This window comes from Choristoneura fumiferana, chromosome 4 (genome assembly GCF_025370935.1).
Source record: "Choristoneura fumiferana chromosome 4, NRCan_CFum_1, whole genome shotgun sequence".
Taxonomy (NCBI): Eukaryota; Metazoa; Arthropoda; class Insecta; order Lepidoptera; family Tortricidae; genus Choristoneura; species Choristoneura fumiferana.
In genome coordinates this window covers 7,080,568-7,101,204 of record NC_133475.1, presented here as the reverse complement: position 1 = coordinate 7,101,204, position 20,637 = coordinate 7,080,568, and the positions used below count along the sequence as shown (strand labels likewise).

Below are 20,637 nucleotides of genomic sequence, written 5' to 3'. Positions count from 1 at the left end.
GCCATATTATTCGACTTAGCAATTCCTCGTGGTATCCTTTTTGAGGCGCTATAATTAACTTATTAAACATCAACTCGAACGGCACCTCAGACTAAGCTGGAAAAAATAAGTAACTGGTTTATTGTGTTGCTCTGAAGATGAGCTCCGGTTGAGTTTGAAACGCGTCAGCTTAATGTGGTGGTGGTGATAGATGGGTTTGTGTGATTTGTGTGTGTACTTACAGTGTGGAGGTGGAGGAACTGCATGAACACGCATATTTTGCATAAACTTAGCTATCATAAGGTCGCGGGTGAGCAAAGGAATTATTTTAGTTCAGTTAAATAATTAACTGGCTTCTTATTTAGTAACGTAACTTTTTCCTCCATTTATGTAGCTCATGTAATAAAACCGCTTCCTATAATTATTAGTTCTGTGCCAACTCATAACAATAACCTCGGTAATCGACTGGTCACTATTCAAAACGGCACACTCACGATAGCAACGTTAATTAAGCTTCGATCTAAGATAAATCAGATAAAATCTAACGGGCACCTAAACATAAAACCGCTAAATAAAAAGAAGCAAGGTAACTTCAGTGGGTATCTTGCTATTTTTACAAACCCCACTTTGCATAACAAATTCGCAGACTAATTTAGTCCGTGACTATCTCTTGTTCTGTGAAATGAAACTTTTAGCATTCCGACGACCAGATGTATAATGTTAATTAAAGTTGGGAATGAAATCAAACTTTATTTCCAGGATTCCTTTATTTACTTCAGGATGTGCCTTCATTAAGGCGCGGATTGCAGGTTTGTACTATCACGGAGTGGAGCCAATGAGTTTCAACTATTTCAAGTGACATGTTTCATTTCGAAGTAAAATGGTCCGAAACTCCAAAAGCAGAATGGTCGCTTATTATTACCCTGCATTTGTACTAATTTGTGGTGTGCAATAATAGTACATTATTGCAGAGGCCATGAAGTAAGGGATTGATGGACGAGTCCAGCAATCCCTGTTCTGGCCGAGGTTTGTATAGTGCTTTTCTCAAACAATGTGAGGAAATATTTCATCCATCCATCCATCCATCCATCCATTCATCCATCCATCCATTGCATCGCATCGCATCGCAGTATCGCAAATGCTTACAGAGTAGTGGTGGTTGGCTGTTCGTAATTTTTCCTTTGTCAGTTTAAAGAAAGAAAGAAAAGAAAGAAAATAATTTATTTATAACAGCAATGACACATAATTAGTAAAAATAACAATAAGAAGTGTAAGAATAGTTTAATGTTAGTAAGCAAATTTAAAAAGTTAGAGCAGCGGACAATAACTAGTCCGCCTAGTTAAGGCGCTTCGCGCCTTGACAAAATACTAACCTGACCTAACCTATAGTTGAGCAATCACGTTACCTGGGTTTTCTTTATTGCGGGGGGCTCCGCTCCCCGAGTGCCCTTGCGGGGGGATCGCCCCCCGTCACCCTTCTTTATGCCCGTGCCTCTTACTTGTGGCTGTTCGTTCCATTACAAATACAATTCTAACCTTAATAACCTATTTTTACAAGCTTTTATTTACCTGTCCCGTTGTCGGTCTGTCTGTAATCAAATCTTGCAAGTTAAATTTGACCAACTTACAGAAGTCAGATTGACTTGAAATTTAGAATACTAATGTAAATCGCGTGACAATACAATAATCTAGTAGTGACATCCTGGTGATCCAGCCAGGATCGTCTCCGCAGGGCGGAACTCTTCAACAGTTATTAGGATCGACTTGAAATTTGATATGCGAATGTTGTTTGGATGACAGTGCAAGTACAGTCAACAAAAAATACAGTCAGTAAAAAAAATTTGTATAAAAATGTTTTTTTTTTATGGTTAGTTTATTTTCTAGTCATCAATAATAATTATGTAATTTATTTTCGGACATAGATTTGGACAGGATTTCGGCCTATCAAAATCCGGCTAAGTTACATATTATTATATCCTAAACAAGATTATGCATATTAAATTTCGGCCATGTTAATATTATGCTAAAATAAATTCGGGTAAACCATGTTTCGGCGTATACAAAATTATGCTGAACTAAAATTTCGGCAAGTTTAAGATTCGGCGTAAATAAATTATGCGAAGCCTGCTATGCGTAATATGTTTCGGACATTAAAAAGTATGCCAAATAGATGTTACCCGGAACAAATAAATGCCTAATACAGCCTTGTACGGTCAAGGTCAAGGATTTATGTACACTTCATCTTGTCGCTATCACTTCGTGTTTGAACTTTTGTATAAAATTATCAGAAGGCATACAATGACACGGTATTAAAGTGTAAAGATATCTTTAACCTCCACTGTACCTTCATTACGTATTTCAGTTGTGTAGCTAACGTCCTTTGTATTTAATTTAAAGAGAATGAGGGAATTCCACAGCTGTCAGATTATAAATACTTAGGATGATTATTTCATAAAACAAAATACGGGCCGTCCCAAAGCTCTTCCGCCCGACATTCCTCCCAAAATGGTAATAAAAGAAATTGATTAAAGCTCATTTTGACTATCCCTGGAGCATACTTATTTGTAAACAAACGCTTCGGGCCCTGTCGACCATTTCCGCGACCGTGGGTCAGATTTCCTTTGTATAACAACACCAAATTTCCACAAGTCGGAAATCATGTTTCATTTATTGAAATGGACCTCGGCCTTTTCAGCGGATAAAGGCGGTTAAGTGGTCGTTAAGGAAACGGTTGCTTGTTTTAGAAGATTCGAGTTTTTTTTTGAAGTTTGTCCGTTTTAACTTTCAAATAAAGTAACACGTAATTAATTTCACTGGTTTGCTACAATGAGATACACAAAGGCAATTTTTTAGCTATTTTTACAGATTTCAATCAACAACTAAAAATCTGGAATAAGCAGGTATCTATTAAATAAATAACACAATGTTTACAATAATTAACTAACATAAATATAAATACAACTAAACTAACTTACTCTCTATCTATATTGGCAAATATCACCCAAGTCGCTGCTATTGGGCAGGGTGCCCATAAGGCTGGCTGCGTTTCCTCGTTGTATGGCAATGCCAAAACGTTGACGGAGGAAAAAGCCAGCCTTATGGCTTTATGGGCATCTATGGAACAGGCATGCTTCTTGGAATGAGCTATATTTAATAGAAGTTATTAAGTAGGTACATACTTACAAATTAATAGCCTTAGTCCAATGCCTTCCTAACGTGAAGGATTAAAAATAGGCTTGTCCTGTTCTGTGGAAATTTCGTAAAATCCCTTGTTAATACGCATCTCTAATAATCAATATCTGTCACAATAATCTAGCCTGCAGGCTTGGCTGTCAGTCAGCTGGTTAGTAAAAGTACTATTTTATAGCCTATAGGTACAAGAAGATTATGTTTGAAACTAAAAGAGTAAATAAATTAAAGCAGAAATATAAGAATTGAATTGTTTGATTTAATTTTCATTTTGTAATTTTTATTTAATTTAATTGAACGTAATCTAAACCGTTATTTTATTGCGTAATTTTTTTATACGTACGTATTTATGTTGCAGACCCACTCGGAATGGCCACGTGAAAGATTTATCTAGCTGCGAGCTATGCTTGGTGGCAGCAATAAATAAAACGACAGAATCCTGAACCCACACGCAAGTAACTTGGAAATATTCATTCTCAATTTACCTAGATATTTCTCTTTCCGGCACGGGCTTTAGAAATTCGTGAATTATTCAAACACGACTCTCTTAAATAGGTTTGTGGCAAAATTACGTTACAACACACTTTTCTGTTATTTTTTTAGGGTTCCTTACTAATTTCATATTGACATCCCATACATTTGCCAAAGAAATCATAGTGCAATTAGTTATAAAATAAAATGGTTCCACCCGTACCTGATTCAGTTTCCTCATATGTAGGTACGCTACCCCTTGGAACAGTGGAAAAACCTAGTTATAAGCTTTAGTTTAATTTTTATGTCATCAGGACAGGCGCTCTGCTAACATTGGATATTCAGAGATACCTAAAAATTTATACCGAATCCTCGATAGTCGAGTCCAGCTTGCACTTAGCCAGTTTTTTTATTTAAAAAATATGTATTTCAATTCAGTGTTGAACTAAATTTCTGTCAAATAATGTTTTTAATAGATCCTCGCTTCTTTCTAGGTATTATACTTATAGTAGGTATATTTATTGCCTTCGGGCAGTAAGAGAATTACAACACTTGATTACATATTTTTATGATTACATTGTTTTAATTTTATTCTGCGAGTAAAAAAAGTAAATTGCAGAAATTTAAATTTCTCAAATTAATTCGAGAAAACTAATTTACCTGAATAGAATGTTATGAAAGCCAGAATGAAACAAAATAAATGTTTTAATTTATTACGATTTCATACAGTAACATAACAAAGTGAACAGGTGTAATGCAATATTAATTTGGAAGGTTTTAATGGACGAGCTGCAATAACAATCTTTCACAATAACCTTCTTGCGTTTGCCCTTAAGATCATTGATGAGTTCTTTTATAAGTCTGTCTTGGTTGACATCATATTTTACACCTTTATTAGTCATTACCAGTTTCTCAACATCTTTTTCATCATTTCTGCTATCAACCTCTTCAATATAATCAATATTAATGAATAATGTAGAACCTTTCTTAGTCGTATGATAGTTTTCGAGTTTTTCGGATGCCAATTTAGTTTCATCGTCATCTTCAGCTCTGTTATCGTTATAGTTATTTTTTTCTCTATTGTCACTATCATCGTAATACAAATCATCATCGTATCGTGTTGTTGTTGTCTTGCGGTGTTTGGGTTTTCGATATTTTACATCGTCAAATATATTCGGTTGTGGATAGGTGACTCTGTATGTAATATCATTACCGAAATATGTATAAGGCAGATAAAAAGCTGGGTAGAACGAGTACGGATTGGGAGTTGAAACTTGAGTGGGCGGGGTGTTAGTGCATGAGTGGTTCGTACTGTACCGTGAGCAATCGTGAGATCTTGCACTCGGAGTGGAATGTGTGCATCTTTTTTTATTACTTGTAGTGCTGCTGCCTGTACACGAATGACTGCATTTAGTTGATGGGTTCGTTTTCATACACGTGCAGATTCGCACACCAGGAGCTGGACGATCTTTTAATACCACTTGCAATGGCGAATCGGGTAAACTTCTCGTTCCAACCACTTTGTTGCTAACTAAGTTCCGGTTTACTAGTGTGGATTTTTCGAATATGGTTTTGTAGACTTTGTTAAGTTTTGATGTACCATCGCTATTTTTCATGATAATATGCATAAGTGTCTTGAGGTTATCATCCTTTTCAGGAAGTGAAGTTTCTGTTAATTTATTTTTATTTGAATTTACATGTTCGAACGGCCATTTTTGTTTCATGCCAAACGTCGGAGTAACCAAATAAATTTTAGGTGATATTTTAACTAACGAATCATCAGTACTATCCTTAGTATCATGATTGTTCTTCACGGACAGCATTTCATCAAAGAGGATTTTGTTGAAGACATTAGATTTTAAATCCGTATTTAATTTGTTTGGATTTTGGGTCGTTCCGTTATAATGAGCAGCGGCTGAAATTAAAAACATTGCATTGGTTTATAACTCTAACAAGTAATTTAAAACACAGAGCACACTTCAGACGAAAATTAGCATAAAGTTACCTTTGAAGTTAAAAATGGCCTCTTGTTTTCTCACATAATTCTTGCCCTCGGTCGTGGTTCCCTGGGAATAGCAGTTTATCTCGGTACGCGTTAAATATGCAAATACTAAAATGTGGAATACAAAAAACATAACAGAAATTGTCCATTTTAGCTAACACCACTTGAAAGCTGCCAAATTATAAAACGAATCTACTGGGCCGCGCTTGATGACAGTGTTTACTTTGAGAGAAATTTATTTGGTTTAGGATATTTCATTATTATGATAAATGTGAAATTGCTTGTATTGTTTCTTTGTACCGACTACATCCGAGAGATCTGTGCTGGATACTGTGAGATATGTCCGAAACACACACTCTGCATGTATAAGGTTGGTTAATTTATACCTAGCAGGTGTGCGATATTCATCGCCCATTACGTTCTGTGCCTATAATAACGGTTAGATGACCCAATAAATAATGTAGATATCAGATAGACACGGCACGTAAGGGCATTTACTAATCTAAGAGACTAATAGTTAATTCAGGCACTTAGGAAACATTTATTATTGCAGTACCTGGTTTGATCCGATTAAGTAGTAGGTACAGACTCGTTTTGATTATGTGGATATTCTTACTTTAAGTGTCAAAATGAAATTAAAAAAAATAGCAGCATTCGCTGTTTTCTGTAAACTTCGTATCTGTACATGGATAAGTCTCTCAGACTCTAGATTCCTGATTGAAGTTTCTCAGTCGCAAGGGCTTGTAAAAGCCAACCATCTTCTAGCTTTATATTTTTAAAAGCAAAAATATGAACGTTTTTCCCTCGTTCAATACGTGGACACGGAGTGGAGTATACTCATTAAACCTGGCTATTCACGAAATTTATGTTGCAGGAACTCCACATTTTTAGGTTTTAATTTGTGCCAAACGGACTCGACCAGAAAACTACCAGACACTACGGTTGTTATACTAAACACTGCTTTGCTGGTTTTATTTGTAAACGAAACAGCGAGTTAAATGCAATAAAGATCGAAATTAATTATTTTTTAAACACGTGTATTTTCAATAATATCCTTAATATTTCTTAGTAGCCGTGGGAATTGTTCATGTCTGTATCATATATTTTCCTTGCGTTGACGTACTTGTACTATTATCGTACGTACTTGTAGGTACTTGTACCATTATCTATTCTGTGGTAGAAGTTTGATTTTTTCACTGCTTCGAGGGGTAGCAGAAAGTATTAGATATTAATTTCAGCTTGAAACCTTCATACGTTCTTGAAAAAAAGGTTCTTTAGAGGCAATACGACGGATAGTGATCCTATAATAATTCAGTTATTGCCCAGGTACGGAATACTGAGGTATAGATATAGAACCCTAAAAATGGTACAGTTGAACCATTTGATTCCTAATCCACCGTAGAGCGTTCTCACAGTAAGTGTCATAATGAATTCCCTTGTCAAGCAATGCGATATTACTATGACTTTTTCTACGAAAAGATTCCACCGGGAGTTCCACAGTGGTTCGCGGTTCAGTTGGTTCGAATATTTTTCTGCCAGAACATAATCAATACAAAAGGTCTTAGTGCTACAAGATGTTCTTATGTTCTACCCTAATTGGCAACAGTTACAATACACATACGAAAACACTAGGCACTAAGTAAAATCCCAATATCTTAATACCTTATATTTAAAATTATTACTTATATCTTATTTCTTAATAAAGTTTCGCCCTCCCTCACTCACTAACTTTCGCATTTATAATATTAGCAGGATTGTTTATTCGTTGTTAAACGTCCAACTTTTGAACTTCACCCAATTAGCCTCCAATTACACAGGAAGAGACAACTAGGCAGTATAAATGCGAATTGGCTTTGCATTATCCTTTGTTCTGCTTTCATGTCATTGCGTTAAGCGTTTGGTTACACACGGAGTTTGTGGCTCGTAAAAAGAGAAAATTAGGCCTCGTTTTATTCCTATCAAGCTAGTTATTTACGCCTGGAAAAACCGGTCTAGGGCAAGTTCACACACAAAAGGTTAAATAAAACCACTGAAAAAAATTGTTTGATTGAGAAAGAGAGAGAGAGAGCGTAGAGAGTTAATAAGTAGGTAGGTAAAGTTAACGTTGAATATCAAACATTTTTTTTCAGACAACACACAATATATATATATATTGAGAGAGAGAGAGAGTGAGAGGGAAACATAGCTTGAACAGCATATATATAGCTTGTGTGTGACACAACACACTGCATCAGATAAAACGCGACCATGTAAAATGTATGAAACCGATACCGTTCTTATGCGTTACGACACAACACGACACATAACTGAGGATGCGGGATAAAATCACCCCCACCTTACGTCAATGGGAGGTACCCTAAATAAAACTGTTTTAGTTTTTATTTTACCACTTTTTCGGCGTGACTGATATGTATATTCATGCCAAATTACAGCTTTCTAGTACTAACGGCCTGAGTTTAGCCGAGGACAGACAGACGGAGAGACATGGCGAAACTATAAGAGTTCCTAGTTAACTACCTGCGGAACCCTAAAAATAAAGTGATAAGTATAGCTAGTTAAAGCTCCGCGTGATGTCACTCTTACGTGTCTAATAAACAATCTATACAATAAAATAAATACATAAACGTACCAAATAGCTCAAACGGATACAAAGAAGTGTTGCAAAATGATATATAAATTATATAATTAATATTTAAAATGTTTCATGAAGTAATTTTTTTTTGTAAAATATGCATCCTTTCGACCCATGCTGTCAGTTAATTTGATTGGACCTTAAAAAAAGCTGATGATCTTCAAATGGCTGAAAAGGGGCTCCGAGAATTTGCGTTGCCTAGGGGCCCCAACATGGTTAACCCGGCCCTGTAAGAATGTTAAAATTTAAATAAAATCTTAAGTATATAAAAGAAATAAACATTAACTCATTAGCTGTAAAAAGACAAGCTGAAGTGGCAATGGGCGGGCCTCATCGCTCGAAGGGCAGATAACCGTTGGGGGAGAAAAGCCCTCGAGTGGCGATCGCAAACCAGAAGACGAAACGTTTGGCAGGCGTGAGGCGTGAGAGTTACGGGCAACCGGTGGATGCAAGTGGCGAGTTGTCGTTCATTGTGGCGTTCTAGGGGGGAGGCCTTTGTTCAGCAGTGGACGTCTGCCGGCTGATAATGATGAATGATGATTAAACATTGACTCGATTAAATTTGTGTGACGTTTCCCAGAATCCCGGTCCGAATCGTTCCTGTAAATTCTACGACAAAGCAGCGCTATTAACAAAAGATGATGCTCAAAATATTGTCAGTAAAATTAACCAGAGGAGGAACTTTGTCGCTCTGGGCCTTGCGAGGAATCTACCTAGTGCTGCGAATATGAACAAAGTGGTAAGTGTAGCTGTTTTATATCACACTAGCTGTTGCCCGCAACTTCATCTACGAATAAATGATCACTTTCCCATGAGAACTATGCAATTTTCGCCACAAAAAAGGGATGTTTTAGGTTTGTCTGTCAGTCAGTTTGTCTGTAGCATCGTAGCTCTCAAACGGATGGACCGATTTCAATGCCTTTTTTTACGTAGAATCGAACTCGGTTTCACGTAAAAAAACCGCATCATCCTTGCAGTGGTTTTTAGCTATGGTTCATTAAAATCTGTTCAGCCATTTTTGAGATGTTGAACTTTGAAATAAAAAACTTGGGGGGGGTTTCCACTTTTCTAAAAAGGTTAGGTTAAGTATAAATAAACTGATTATAGGTAAGGTAAATGTCCGAGTGCTCAATACGCTAACGCCCAATAGACGATTCTGCTGTCGTGTCTATTCATCATCACCATCATCATCAGCCCGAAGACGTCCACTGCTGGACAAAGGCCTCCTCCCTCCTGTCGTGTCCATTGCTAATGACAAAATATTAAAGATGCCAACTATTGGGACAGTGACAAGCACTCGTACGTTTACCTAACTCTATTATAACATAACATAATTTCTTGAATTCGCATTTAATATGGCTTTAGTTTCTATCCCCTTTCAAGTCCCCCTACTGAAATTAAATTTAAATTTATTTCCTACCCAATTAACATTAAATACTTAGACCCTATTTACGTACATTATGCGCTATTAACATGCTGGCGATATACATATTAACAACTTGTTTGTGGCATATTATACGTTCCTCGTGCAAAATCTCTGTACCTAGTCTCTAGACTTAACGGTTGAGATTTCGGAATATTAAAAAGTCGGTAATGTGTGTGTGTTTCCGAGAACCGACTATTTGGTATCATGCGGCCTGGGGTAGAGCAAGAAGGACGGTCGCTTTTGGCGGCAGATGGCAAGGGGCCAAGGGGGGGCATTTTCCAGTTTCCAGTGCAAAATAAAATTATGATGGTGCCTTTTGAGAGCTGTGGAAGCGGTGTACACAATCTCGCTCTTGATCAAGGGCTAGAGGCGGCGCTGCTTGTTATTTTGATATTTATTTCCAGGGGATGTTAAGTCCCGAAATATCAATCTCTAAGTTTAAAAATATTTATTTGTTTATTAGCCCGGCCATTCTCATTTTATTGTGCACCTGTCTAATTACCGTACCGCTTTTTTCCAGCACTAGTGACACGGTAATTAGAATTGAGTGCACAGATAAATGTAAATGGCAGCCATCCTGTTTCTAGATGTGCACTCAGTTTCAGTGCCGTGTCGCTTTTGCCTGACAAAAAAAGCGGTACGGTAATTAGACAGGTGCACCATTAAATGAGAATGACCGAGCCAATGAAAATTTACAACATTACCGTTCATATACCAATGCATATAAAAGTTTGCACCGATGTCGTGTCATAAAACGTAAATTGAGACGGCGATATTTGAAAATTTAAAATGAGAGTTCAAATTCCACTGTCAGACCTAATAGGTAAAGGCCAGTCGGTTATTACTTATTTATTATCAGAACATATAAGGTAAACGTCCGAGTGCTCGACACGCTAATGCCCAATAGACGACACCCTATCTTTTGTCTATTATCTTTTGGCATCGTCGTCGTGGCATCTATTATATAATAGATGCCAACTACGACGAGCACTCGGGCGTTTACCTTATACGAGGTTTATTGTAGATTTATTTTATCAACTGTTAGAACTAAGTAAGTAAAGTTCACGTAGAAATATTCTAAAGAACCCAAAAGCACTGAGTCGCGGGTTCTAATAGTTTCCTAATAATAGAAATGGAAACTTTAAATTGAACTTAGGCGCTGCGCTAACGTAGATACTTGTCTCCAGTGAATAAATATTTTCATATAAGTAGTTTAACCCGGGGCTTTCCCTGCGTTAGAAATACCTTTATGAGAAATATTATATCTGTACGCCAAGTTTCATCTAATCCGTTCAGCTGTTATTACGTGATTGAGTAACAAACATCTGAACATACAAACACCTTTGCAAACTTTCTAATTTATAATATTACTAAGACAGGATAGGATAGGATAGGACAGGACAGGATAGGATAGGAAAGAATAAGATAGGGCGGGATAGGACAGGACAGCATAGGATAGGAAAGGATAAGGTGGGATAGGATAGGATAGTTAGAATGGGATATGATAAGACAGAATAGGATACGATATAAAATCAACCACCTCCCTGCACAAACGTATACACTTTTCGTGTCCAAATCTATTTAGCAATTTTTGAGACTATAGTTAGTGAATTTTTATCAAACGTTTTATTAACTACCGCCAGTATTTGCAAATTTTTGAATAGAACAGGGACATTATGGTGGCGTAACCGTGTCCTTTTGTCATCTTTGATACCTACCTATCAAGAAACTCTGTGCAACACCATTGGTGTTTGCGTATAATATCTATCTACACAAGTCCAAAAGCTAAGATTAACTTTTTATGGAGTAAAATCATCTGTGTATAAGCAGCCTTATGTCTTTAAACGCGTCTAAAGTGTAATCTATTTCGGCATTCGTCACGTGAATCTGATCTAATCCAGCATTCCGAAGATTGAAATCAAATCTCTACTTTCATCAATTTCATCACCGAGTATCCTTTAAAGCTTTGAGCGTTAGTCCTCGCGACGTACTTTCCTTTCGTTAAGTAATTTTTAGTGTTTCATTCATAATAACTTCAACTCACACTAGGTATGTATACATAGCTAGCTTACCTTAAGAAAGTAAAATCATTAGTTATAACTAATGATTTTACTTTCTTAAGCTGTGAACAGACTCTCTTAGGAATACATTGTAATTTTAATTAATTAGATTCCGTTCGTTTAGTTTGTTTTAGTGGTACAGATATTTGTAATTATATTTATTTATGTTTGGAAAAAATGTATGTTTAGTGGTCTACATATAGCGACGGCGTCTTCCACAGAGTTATTAGGTAACCCTGGGCTAACACTTAAATTGCAGTTAAATAACTAACTGCTTTAGTCTGTGCAAATTCGCCTTACAGAAAAAACATTTGAATTTATTACGCACGATCTAATTCGCAAAACTATTAAGTAACAAGTTGTTAGATTTTTTAGGCTTATCTTATGAAAAAAGTAAAACAATATTTGCTAAATCCTTTACTGTGATTAAAGTAAGTAACGTAACGTTGATTATTCCAGTTCGTGTTCGATAGCGATCTAAGTCTGAGACATCACCTGCCACCAGTAATGGTATTTATTTAGGTGCTATTCTCCAAAGTGATACTCCTTATCTTGAGAAGAGACAATTCAGCAAATTAAAAGGCTGTCATTTTAAAATATCACTTTGGTTGGAGTGTCGCCTACAGTTTAGTAATTCAATAAAAGTGGCTCGATCGCGTCTACCATAAAGTTTGCGACAGCATTTGACTAATTTTTGAGCCTTATAATAAGATGAAGAAGGTGAAACGCTAATAGTATTAATGAATTTGAGCGACAATGCTAGTAATTTATATCAGAGCAAATTTTTTTCATTTTTCAATGGAGTTCAAGTTTATTACCGGTAGTTAAAAAATTCTAAGGAAATTGTCTGGTACACGGGCTAACTTTTTTGCCAGGAATATATATCAACCAGTCTTTTTGGTTACCTCACTACCAGTTAACATGCCTGAACTTTTTGAATTCACTCTTTTACAGACGGCATTTTATAGAAAAAAATCAGTCTACGAAGACTACCAGCGGATTCCTAATTATAAATCTGAAAAGTAAATTTTTACGCTAAACTTTTACAAATCTCGGTTGTCTAGCCAGATGTATATAATGTCTCAGCAATTTAGTTCTGCTATCTTCCTCCGGTACAGCTTTAAGTGCTGGTTAAGCTGGCAATATTATACAGTTTCATCTAAATGTTTATCTACTAAGTTATCTGTGGTTTGCAGGAGTGGTCGGAGGAATTAGCAATGTTCGCTCAGCGATGGGTGGATCAGTGCGATGGCGTCATTCGACCGGATCGAGAGGACTTCTGCAGGGATTTGGGTAAATGGGCTTGTGTCCTAAAAATGCTGATAACGAGTACTGACGAGTAACGAGTCCATCAGTTAGATTCATCATCATCATCATCATCCCAGCCTATATACGTCACACTGCTGGGCACAGGCCTCCTCTTAGAATGAGAGGGCTTGGGCCGTAGTTCCCACGCAGGCCCAGTGCGGATTGGGAACTTCACACACACCACTGTATTGCTTCGCAGGTTTTTCAGGTTTTCTTACGATGTTTTCCTTCACCGTAAAGCACGCGGTAAATTTCAAATGTAATTTCGCACATGAATTTTAAAAAAGTAAGAGGTGCTAGCCGAGATTCGAGCCCACGATCCTCTGCTAGAGAGGCCATAGGTCAAACCACTAGGCCACCACGGCTCTCAGTTAGATAATAAAAACATTGGACACGTACTTATTTTTTCTTTTGTAAATTAAACAAACAAGCGGATACATTGCCAGTATTAATCAGGGATGTTATGGAGTTCCATATCCGTAACCGAAACTATCGGATATACGAAATAAAAAACTATCCGTAACCGTAACCGAATCAGATATAAAATTTTCGGATAGTTTCTTAGAAGCTATCGGATAATCAGTAATAATTTAACATCCGTAACTGGAACCGAAACCGGTATTATGTTTGACATATATCCTTATCCGTATCCAGGTCCGAAATGTTATATCCATAACATCCCTGGTATTACGAGCAATAACAATATGAATAACCTAAAGGTAAACCAAAAATATATGACTATTGTCAAGAGGGCGCTATTGTTCTTATTGACTTGACATCTTGACTTGTCTACAACGTTTACCTGTCAGCTCTGATGTTAATTTGGAATGATTTTGTAGGGAAATAGTTTCATTCCCCAAGCGTTTTTTTTTTCAGTAGTTTATTATAAACATTATTTACAATGATCCGTTGTTGACTGCTAATCGTTTTGGGCATTTTTTGTTATTGTTCAAAGAAACCGCCACAGTGACACTGTGCCAATGTGACGGTTAGCGTCACCACTAGAGGTAGGTACTAAAGAGATAAATAACTGTAAGGCCAACTATAATGTTACAAAATTTATTAATTTAAATGCAATTTTACAAGAACCCGGCTAGGGCGTGAGAACTTAAGTAGAATAAAATAGAATTAGACGAGAAAAAAACGATACAGATCCCTAATTGGGGTCACTTCCCTGCACGGAGATAGCGACGAGCCGCGGCAGGACTTCAGACTTCGAATTCGAGCCCTCCGGATTTCCGGAACCGTAGATCCGGGTCGATGGAAGTGGTGCCGAGCAGCCGCCAACGGCGCCACCGCTCCAAGATTGACCCCCAGACTTGCTATCTAATCATTAAGATTATTGCCAGTGTACGAAATTAGTTCCAATGAAATTCCGCAACATGGCGAATGGTCATATATTTCTGGTCAGACTTTAACCAACTTAGAAAAGCAGGTACTTAATCCCAACATTATTATTTCTAAGTTCGATATCTCAAAAAAACCAATCGAAGAATTTGTTTACCTATTACTATCCCGCGGGGACTATGCAGATTCCCCGCAAAATTAGCCTAAGTTAATTTAGCATAAGTACCTAGTAATATTTTTTTTTAATCTAAGCATCGTCGGTGTCGCGGGACCGCTAAGGCTAACAGAAAACTAAAGTACAATATGTTGTATTTTTAAAGTATTACATTTTAAAAATTATATGTTCTTTCCTGGCAAATTATGTCCTCTGCGAAGTATCCGTCGACGGCGAACCCTTCCACGAACTAAGTTGGTATGTTTCGCTCATTTGAGCGAATATAGTTCGAGAATCCGAACTTTGTGCTAAATGTGCTCAAGGCGCGCAGAAAAGCAGTCCCGAAGAGTTAAGGAGCGGCCACACCACACCGCTGCTTAAAAAACGGTGACTGTACGGAATCGCAGTGATGCATCGTATGCGCACCGTTTTTATTGCATGCTATCTAAACCGCTGTTTAAAATACGCAAACGGTGCGGAATCGCAGTGACGTGCCCTAAACGTAACGAGTTTTGTTCGGCAAAGTCCTAAAACGGCACGTCTAGTCACTGCGATTCCGTATTTTAAGCAGCGGTGTGGAGAGCATGCTATAAAAACTGTGCGCATACGATGCGTCACTGCGATTCCGTACCGTCACCGTTTTTTAAGCAGAGGTGTGGCCATTCCTCTCGTATAAGTGTAACTGTAACTGTTTCGTGTAACTGGCGCTTGTCATCAAGATCTTGAAGAGAATAACAATGGCGACCACGATAATTAGAAGATAATTAGATAAACTACAAAAAAAACACAATACCTGATGGATGCCGAAAACGCAAGACTCGCTATTGTGGCGTTCTTTTCGTGGGTTCCTAAACATATATCCAGCTAAGTTTGGACAACTTTCGATTGACGATTACCATGATGATTTCTCTTTTATTGAAGCAGTGGTAGGCTGTATATCTGAGACAAATAATGTTAGTAGATAGAGCTTCTCTGATTTAAAAAGACGCGTGCCTCACTCAACTAAATCAGTTCATTATGATTAGTTAGACATTAAACCGCCCGAGTCCAACGGGGAGCTAAACCCCCTTAGACTCAGGCGGTAATTGTAAGATTTGCTGTCTAACTAGTATAGTCTAACTAAATGAACTGATTTAGTTGAGTGAGCGACGCCTCATTTTAAAATAGACAATTAGCTCTACCATTGATGATAATTTAATAGAAAGTCGTTTTAACTAATAAATTACCAATTTATAAACTGTGTACTTAGTATGAAATAGGTCTTTGATGAAATAACTGAAATAGGTACCAAAATTGGGCTTTCAAAATTTTAACTATCTATATGAAAATGAAATTTATTTAAATTTAATAGGGTTAATGTTTTACCTAATTTTCACTGTTTCAGCTGACACAAAGGTCGGTCAGAACATAGCGACTGTTACTGGTTACTCGCCCGGACTAAATGTGAAGAGCTTTGTGGAAATTTGGTTTATTCAGGCTTTAGATTACACAGGCAGTGTAACTTATTATAACGAGTAAGTAATTTACATTTAATACTCGTATACAGCCGTCAATAGCATTTTGTATGAGATGCAGCATTACCTAGATTACTTTGCATAACATTAATTGTCATAATATGAATTTGTATAACGGATTTTTCATAATAGTTGTGCATAACATCGAACTAGCATAATAATAAAAAAGTATAACACTTAGGTACTTAGCATAATAATGAATTCGCATAATTGAAATTAGTATAGATAGCATTATTAACTATCACCTTAATTCTCATAAAAAGTATTCGTATAATTTTATAAAGCGAGTGAACCAGCTGGGTCAGGGCAAAACCGACTCGTTTAGGTTAGGCTCAGAATTTCAAACCTAACGTATTTTTTAACAGCCTCATAATAAGTAGGTATATTTACATAGTTGTGCACTTCTCAGGTAATTAAGGAAATAAAACAGTACAGACGTTACGAAAACGTCAAAAATATCTTTACACTTTTCCTTACTACAAACCATGAGGTTGATGGATAAATACATATACGTTTGACGCTTATAGCTCTATATCGATATTTATGTCCTTGACATGTTTGTTACATTATATTTACTTACGCTCATAATACTGTCTACGGCTTAGATCAGCGAGTCTTAAGCTGTAATTTGGCATAGATGTATGTATTTATGTGTAGTGAATCATTTTTTGTGGTAGTACCTATTAGGTCCTCGGTCGGTAGTTACAGTTATTTAACAGAACATTTTAATGGCCGATCATGTCTATCACCTGGCATGTTTTTAATTCATTAATTTCAGACTTGGACCAATTAACTAAAGAAAATATTAATCACAAGCAAACATTCCAGATCACGGGAGAGCAAAACCAATTATTTCACACAATTGATCTGGGCCGCGACCAGGCTGGTTGGCTGCGGAAAAGCCAGGTTCAGCGTGAGTAAGCTTAACGCTAATAATTATTTCTTAAGCTCTCGTGAGATATCCCACTAATATTACAAACTAGCTGTTGCCCGCGGCTCCACCCCGTTCAAGTTTTTTTATTTATTTTATTTAGCACAAACCTTGTCCTGTCGATAACGAATACAGCAAAAAAATATTATCCAATTTGGTGCCGTCCTTCGGAAGTTATGCGCGTACGCCGTACATACCTACATTTCGGCGATTATTATTTTTTACTAGCTGTTGCCCGCGGCTTCGCCCCCGTTGTAAGTTTTCTAAATTTTCTTCCATAAAAACCTTCTCCTGACAATAACGAACACAACTAATAGTACATTACTGCAGAGGCCGGGAAAGAAAGGCTTGCAGGCCGAGTATGTATAGACTATAGATAGTACTTTATTGGGATTATTTTAAGGTTTTAAAAAATCATGTTAGAATGAAATTAACACTTAAATAGATGGCAGTTATAATTTGAGTCTGGTACAATTTTAGTTGTTTTACGAATAAAACATTGATTTCTAGGAGTTTCTATTTATTTTAGTGCATGTTTGAGAAAAGCACTATACAAGCCTCGGCGTGAAAGAACATGCCAGCCTCGTATACTTATCCGTCTATATCTGCTTGGCCGGCAACCCCCTACTTCCCAGCCTCTACAGAAATGTACTATTAGCAAAATGCTTCTGGCAACTGTGGTTACCAGACATAAATTCGCAAAATGACGTGCACTACTACATACTTACAACAGGTCATTTACTATACGGTATAGTTGAAAAACTGAAGTAAAGTAACTAAGTAAATCTATACCAGATGTTAGACTAACATCTCCTGGACATAGTTTTTATCCCGGAAAATTGCGTAATTCCCGCGGAGAGCGATAAACTAATTCTACGCAGACGGAGTCGCGAGCAACAGGCTACTATTTGATAAAATTACTAGATTATACGGTTCAACTCACGATCACTAACCTATGAAAAAAATGTTCCGAAAAGATGGAAACTAGTCAGACCGTTCCGGAACTCTTTATTAAACAAAACAAAAGAAACAAAATATAATCGACAAACTTTGAGATGTGATGTCCCTTTACAGGGTTTCAATTCGTGTTTGCGAAATATTTTATTTTAGTTTAAGAACCTATGTACCCAAGAAAGCAATGATTGTATGATTAAATTATGATACTTGCACAAAGGCAGACTTATCCCTTTAAGGGATCTCTACCAGTCGACCTTTGAGTGGATGAGAGGACCAAATTTTGTTACTTAAGCTTAACGGTAGTTAGTTACTTGAGTCTCGACCTCGCTTTTCATACCGACTGTTGTATGTATTGTCTGTAAAAAAGTATATTTCGTTTAAAAAATATATAAGTAAAATGTTATAATAAAACAGGCTAAATAATTATGTATAAGTATCCAAAAAACTGTTTGTTCAATTGCACGGAAATTAAATTTCCCTCTTTGGTTACCACGAGCTAAGGAATTTTGATTATTATTTAGCGTCAGTTTCATTTGGCCTACTTACTTGCATTTTTTCGCAAATCGAAATCTTATAAATGTAGAAACTATTTAATAAATGCTCAATTATTAAAGTGGCTTGCTGCCATACTCCTACAATTCGAAGATAATAGCCACTCTCTAATTCAATTTCACAGCCAATGAATATTTACTGATATGGTCGCCTGGTCGCCTGTCAATCGTTAGGCGTTTCATTTTTTTTTTTGACTAGTGTTTACTTTGCATTTCTATTACATATACCGGGTGTGGGCTGTAACACGAGTAAAAAATTAAGACATTGATCGTCCTCGTCAAACTGAACAACATAAATTCAGCTACTTTTAAAAATAATTTAGTCTTTGAATTTTCCTTTTTTCATACAAATTAAATACTGCAATCAATGTACGCCATCCTAGAACACAACTGACGTCGCCTGTCACGCTACAAACATCAAGCATTTTGCTTTACATTGCTTCTTCGAATAAACTTTAGTGTAATAAAAATTAAGAAACTAATTATTTTTACAAGTCGCTGAACTAATGTTGTTCAGTTTGACGAGTATGATCTATGTTTTAATTATTTGCTCATATTACAGGCCACACCCGGTATAATACAAATGTCATTAGTCCAATTTTAACGTGAATTAATCTTAAATTCATTCTCTTACACACGTTTACCGATACGGTATTAAAATACCTTGCTTATTGATTAAAATAAAGTACTCCTGCACAACAATAGAATATAAACAAATAATGATTTTCAGATAGACGACAAAGGCACAATGGTGGATAGACTAGTTTGCAACTTTGCTCCCAGAGGCAATATTCAAGGCAAACCGGTGTATACCATCGGATACCCAGCTACTCAATGCAAGGACGACTTTCAAGGAGATGAATCATTCACTGGTCTCTGCAGGCCAATGCCAACAAAAAGTAAAGGTTAATGTTTATTTTTATGGGTCACTTTCACCAATTTACATACATATAGTCGCAAAACCAAGTGTAAGTCTGAGTTCAGTTTTTATGTGTGTGCCTAAAACCTCTCCAATACAATCTTCCAATGTTTCCTTCATACAGACTTTTATATTAATTTCTTAATTTAGTTCCAGAGACTACGCTACCTCCAGCCGTGAGCAGCCTTCTAAGAATCCTTAATCCACCTAATCGTTTGATAAAACACGACAACATCGACCCTATTCAAAATGATGCCAAAGACGAAGAAAGCACTGATGATGGTGTCTTGGGTATAGGGCATCAGAAAATTAGGCATGCTCCCAACCAGACACATTGTAAGTACCAGTCAGAAAAAAATGCAATCCAAATTTATACCTACCTAATGCATTATTGTACAATTTACTTTTCTAATTGTCTCTACAGTAATACAACACGAGGTTTCACCTAATCTCCAAAATACGCACGCAGTAACCAATAATCCGTTACGGCATGATGCTATTCCGTATCACCATACCATAGACCATTTGCAAAACATCCATGGTGCCGTTTACAAAACGAAGTCATCAACAGAGCCTCACAGAAGACACGGTTACATTAAGGACTTTGTAAGTCCATGTTATGACCAACATTTTAAAAAAATAAAATCATACGGCATATGCACTCGTTATTCAGGTACTGATCTTCCTAATGCATATAGTGATAAAAACAAAGCAGAAATTGAGCAATGCACGAGAGGGTTAAAAAGAACTGAATATCTACTAACAACAAAGCCTCGGTACCAACAGATCACACAAAAAGTCACTCCTGAATCCCACGCATTTCCACATGAAGTTTGTGCTTGTAATTCACAAAAGACCTCTTGTTTGCCGAGTACAACTCAATGCACTTGCAATTTAAACTGTCAGTGTTTAAATTTAAGAAAATATGAATCTGGAGCCGGAAGCGGAAATCCAGGCGAATATCTCTACTATGATTTTTCAGAACTTGCCAACCATGGTGGACAAGAAATTGAGACAAGACATCTTTCAAAACAAGTCACTGATTCTATTCAATCAACAATATTAAACGAGTATGCAAATAATGATGAACACTCCGATCAAGAATATTTTACACGCAAAATAATTACACAAGAATTTAATAATCAAAATCCACAACGACAACTTAGCTTTCGCAGAAACTACCAAAATCCTCGAAAA

The 20,637-nt window shown here is 36.7% G+C and overlaps 2 protein-coding genes across 2 annotated transcripts; one reads left to right on the top strand and one right to left on the bottom strand.

Moving 5' to 3' along the window:
• Positions 1-4,326: 4,326 nt before the first annotated feature.
• On the bottom strand, positions 4,327-5,827 carry LOC141427385 (uncharacterized). Its single transcript, XM_074086742.1, has 2 exons — positions 5,645-5,827; positions 4,327-5,554 (listed from the first exon to the last, which is right to left on the bottom strand). The coding sequence occupies exons 1-2, from the start codon at positions 5,772-5,774 to the stop codon at positions 4,353-4,355; spliced, it is 1,332 nt and encodes a 443-aa protein (XP_073942843.1). The 5' UTR covers positions 5,775-5,827; the 3' UTR covers positions 4,327-4,352.
• A 76-nt stretch (positions 5,828-5,903) lies between these two features.
• On the top strand, positions 5,904-20,594 carry LOC141427386 (venom allergen 3 homolog). The gene is made up of 9 exons (XM_074086743.1): positions 5,904-6,011; positions 8,854-9,012; positions 12,956-13,052; positions 15,953-16,082; positions 16,911-16,995; positions 19,252-19,426; positions 19,591-19,776; positions 19,865-20,046; positions 20,423-20,594. Exons 1-9 carry the CDS (start codon positions 5,904-5,906, stop codon positions 20,504-20,506), a joined length of 1,206 nt encoding a protein of 401 aa, XP_073942844.1. The 3' UTR covers positions 20,507-20,594.
• Positions 20,595-20,637: the final 43 nt, after the last annotated feature.

What these genes read in the sequence shown, in the direction of transcription:
- LOC141427385 (XM_074086742.1), bottom strand. Translation starts at nt 5,774, where the DNA reads ATGTTTTTTGTATTCCACATTTTAGTATTTGCATATTTAACGCGTACC. An exon ending in GGCCATTTTTAACTTCAAAG is followed by an intron (nt 5,555 to 5,644) that starts GTAACTTTATGC and finishes TTTTAATTTCAG; the next exon opens with CCGCTGCTCATTATAACGGA.
- LOC141427386 (XM_074086743.1), top strand. Translation starts at nt 5,904, where the DNA reads ATGATAAATGTGAAATTGCTTGTATTGTTTCTTTGTACCGACTACATC. An exon ending in CTGCGAATATGAACAAAGTG is followed by an intron (nt 9,013 to 12,955) that starts GTAAGTGTAGCT and finishes TGTGGTTTGCAG; the next exon opens with GAGTGGTCGGAGGAATTAGC. An exon ending in AGTGTAACTTATTATAACGA is followed by an intron (nt 16,083 to 16,910) that starts GTAAGTAATTTA and finishes CAAACATTCCAG; the next exon opens with ATCACGGGAGAGCAAAACCA.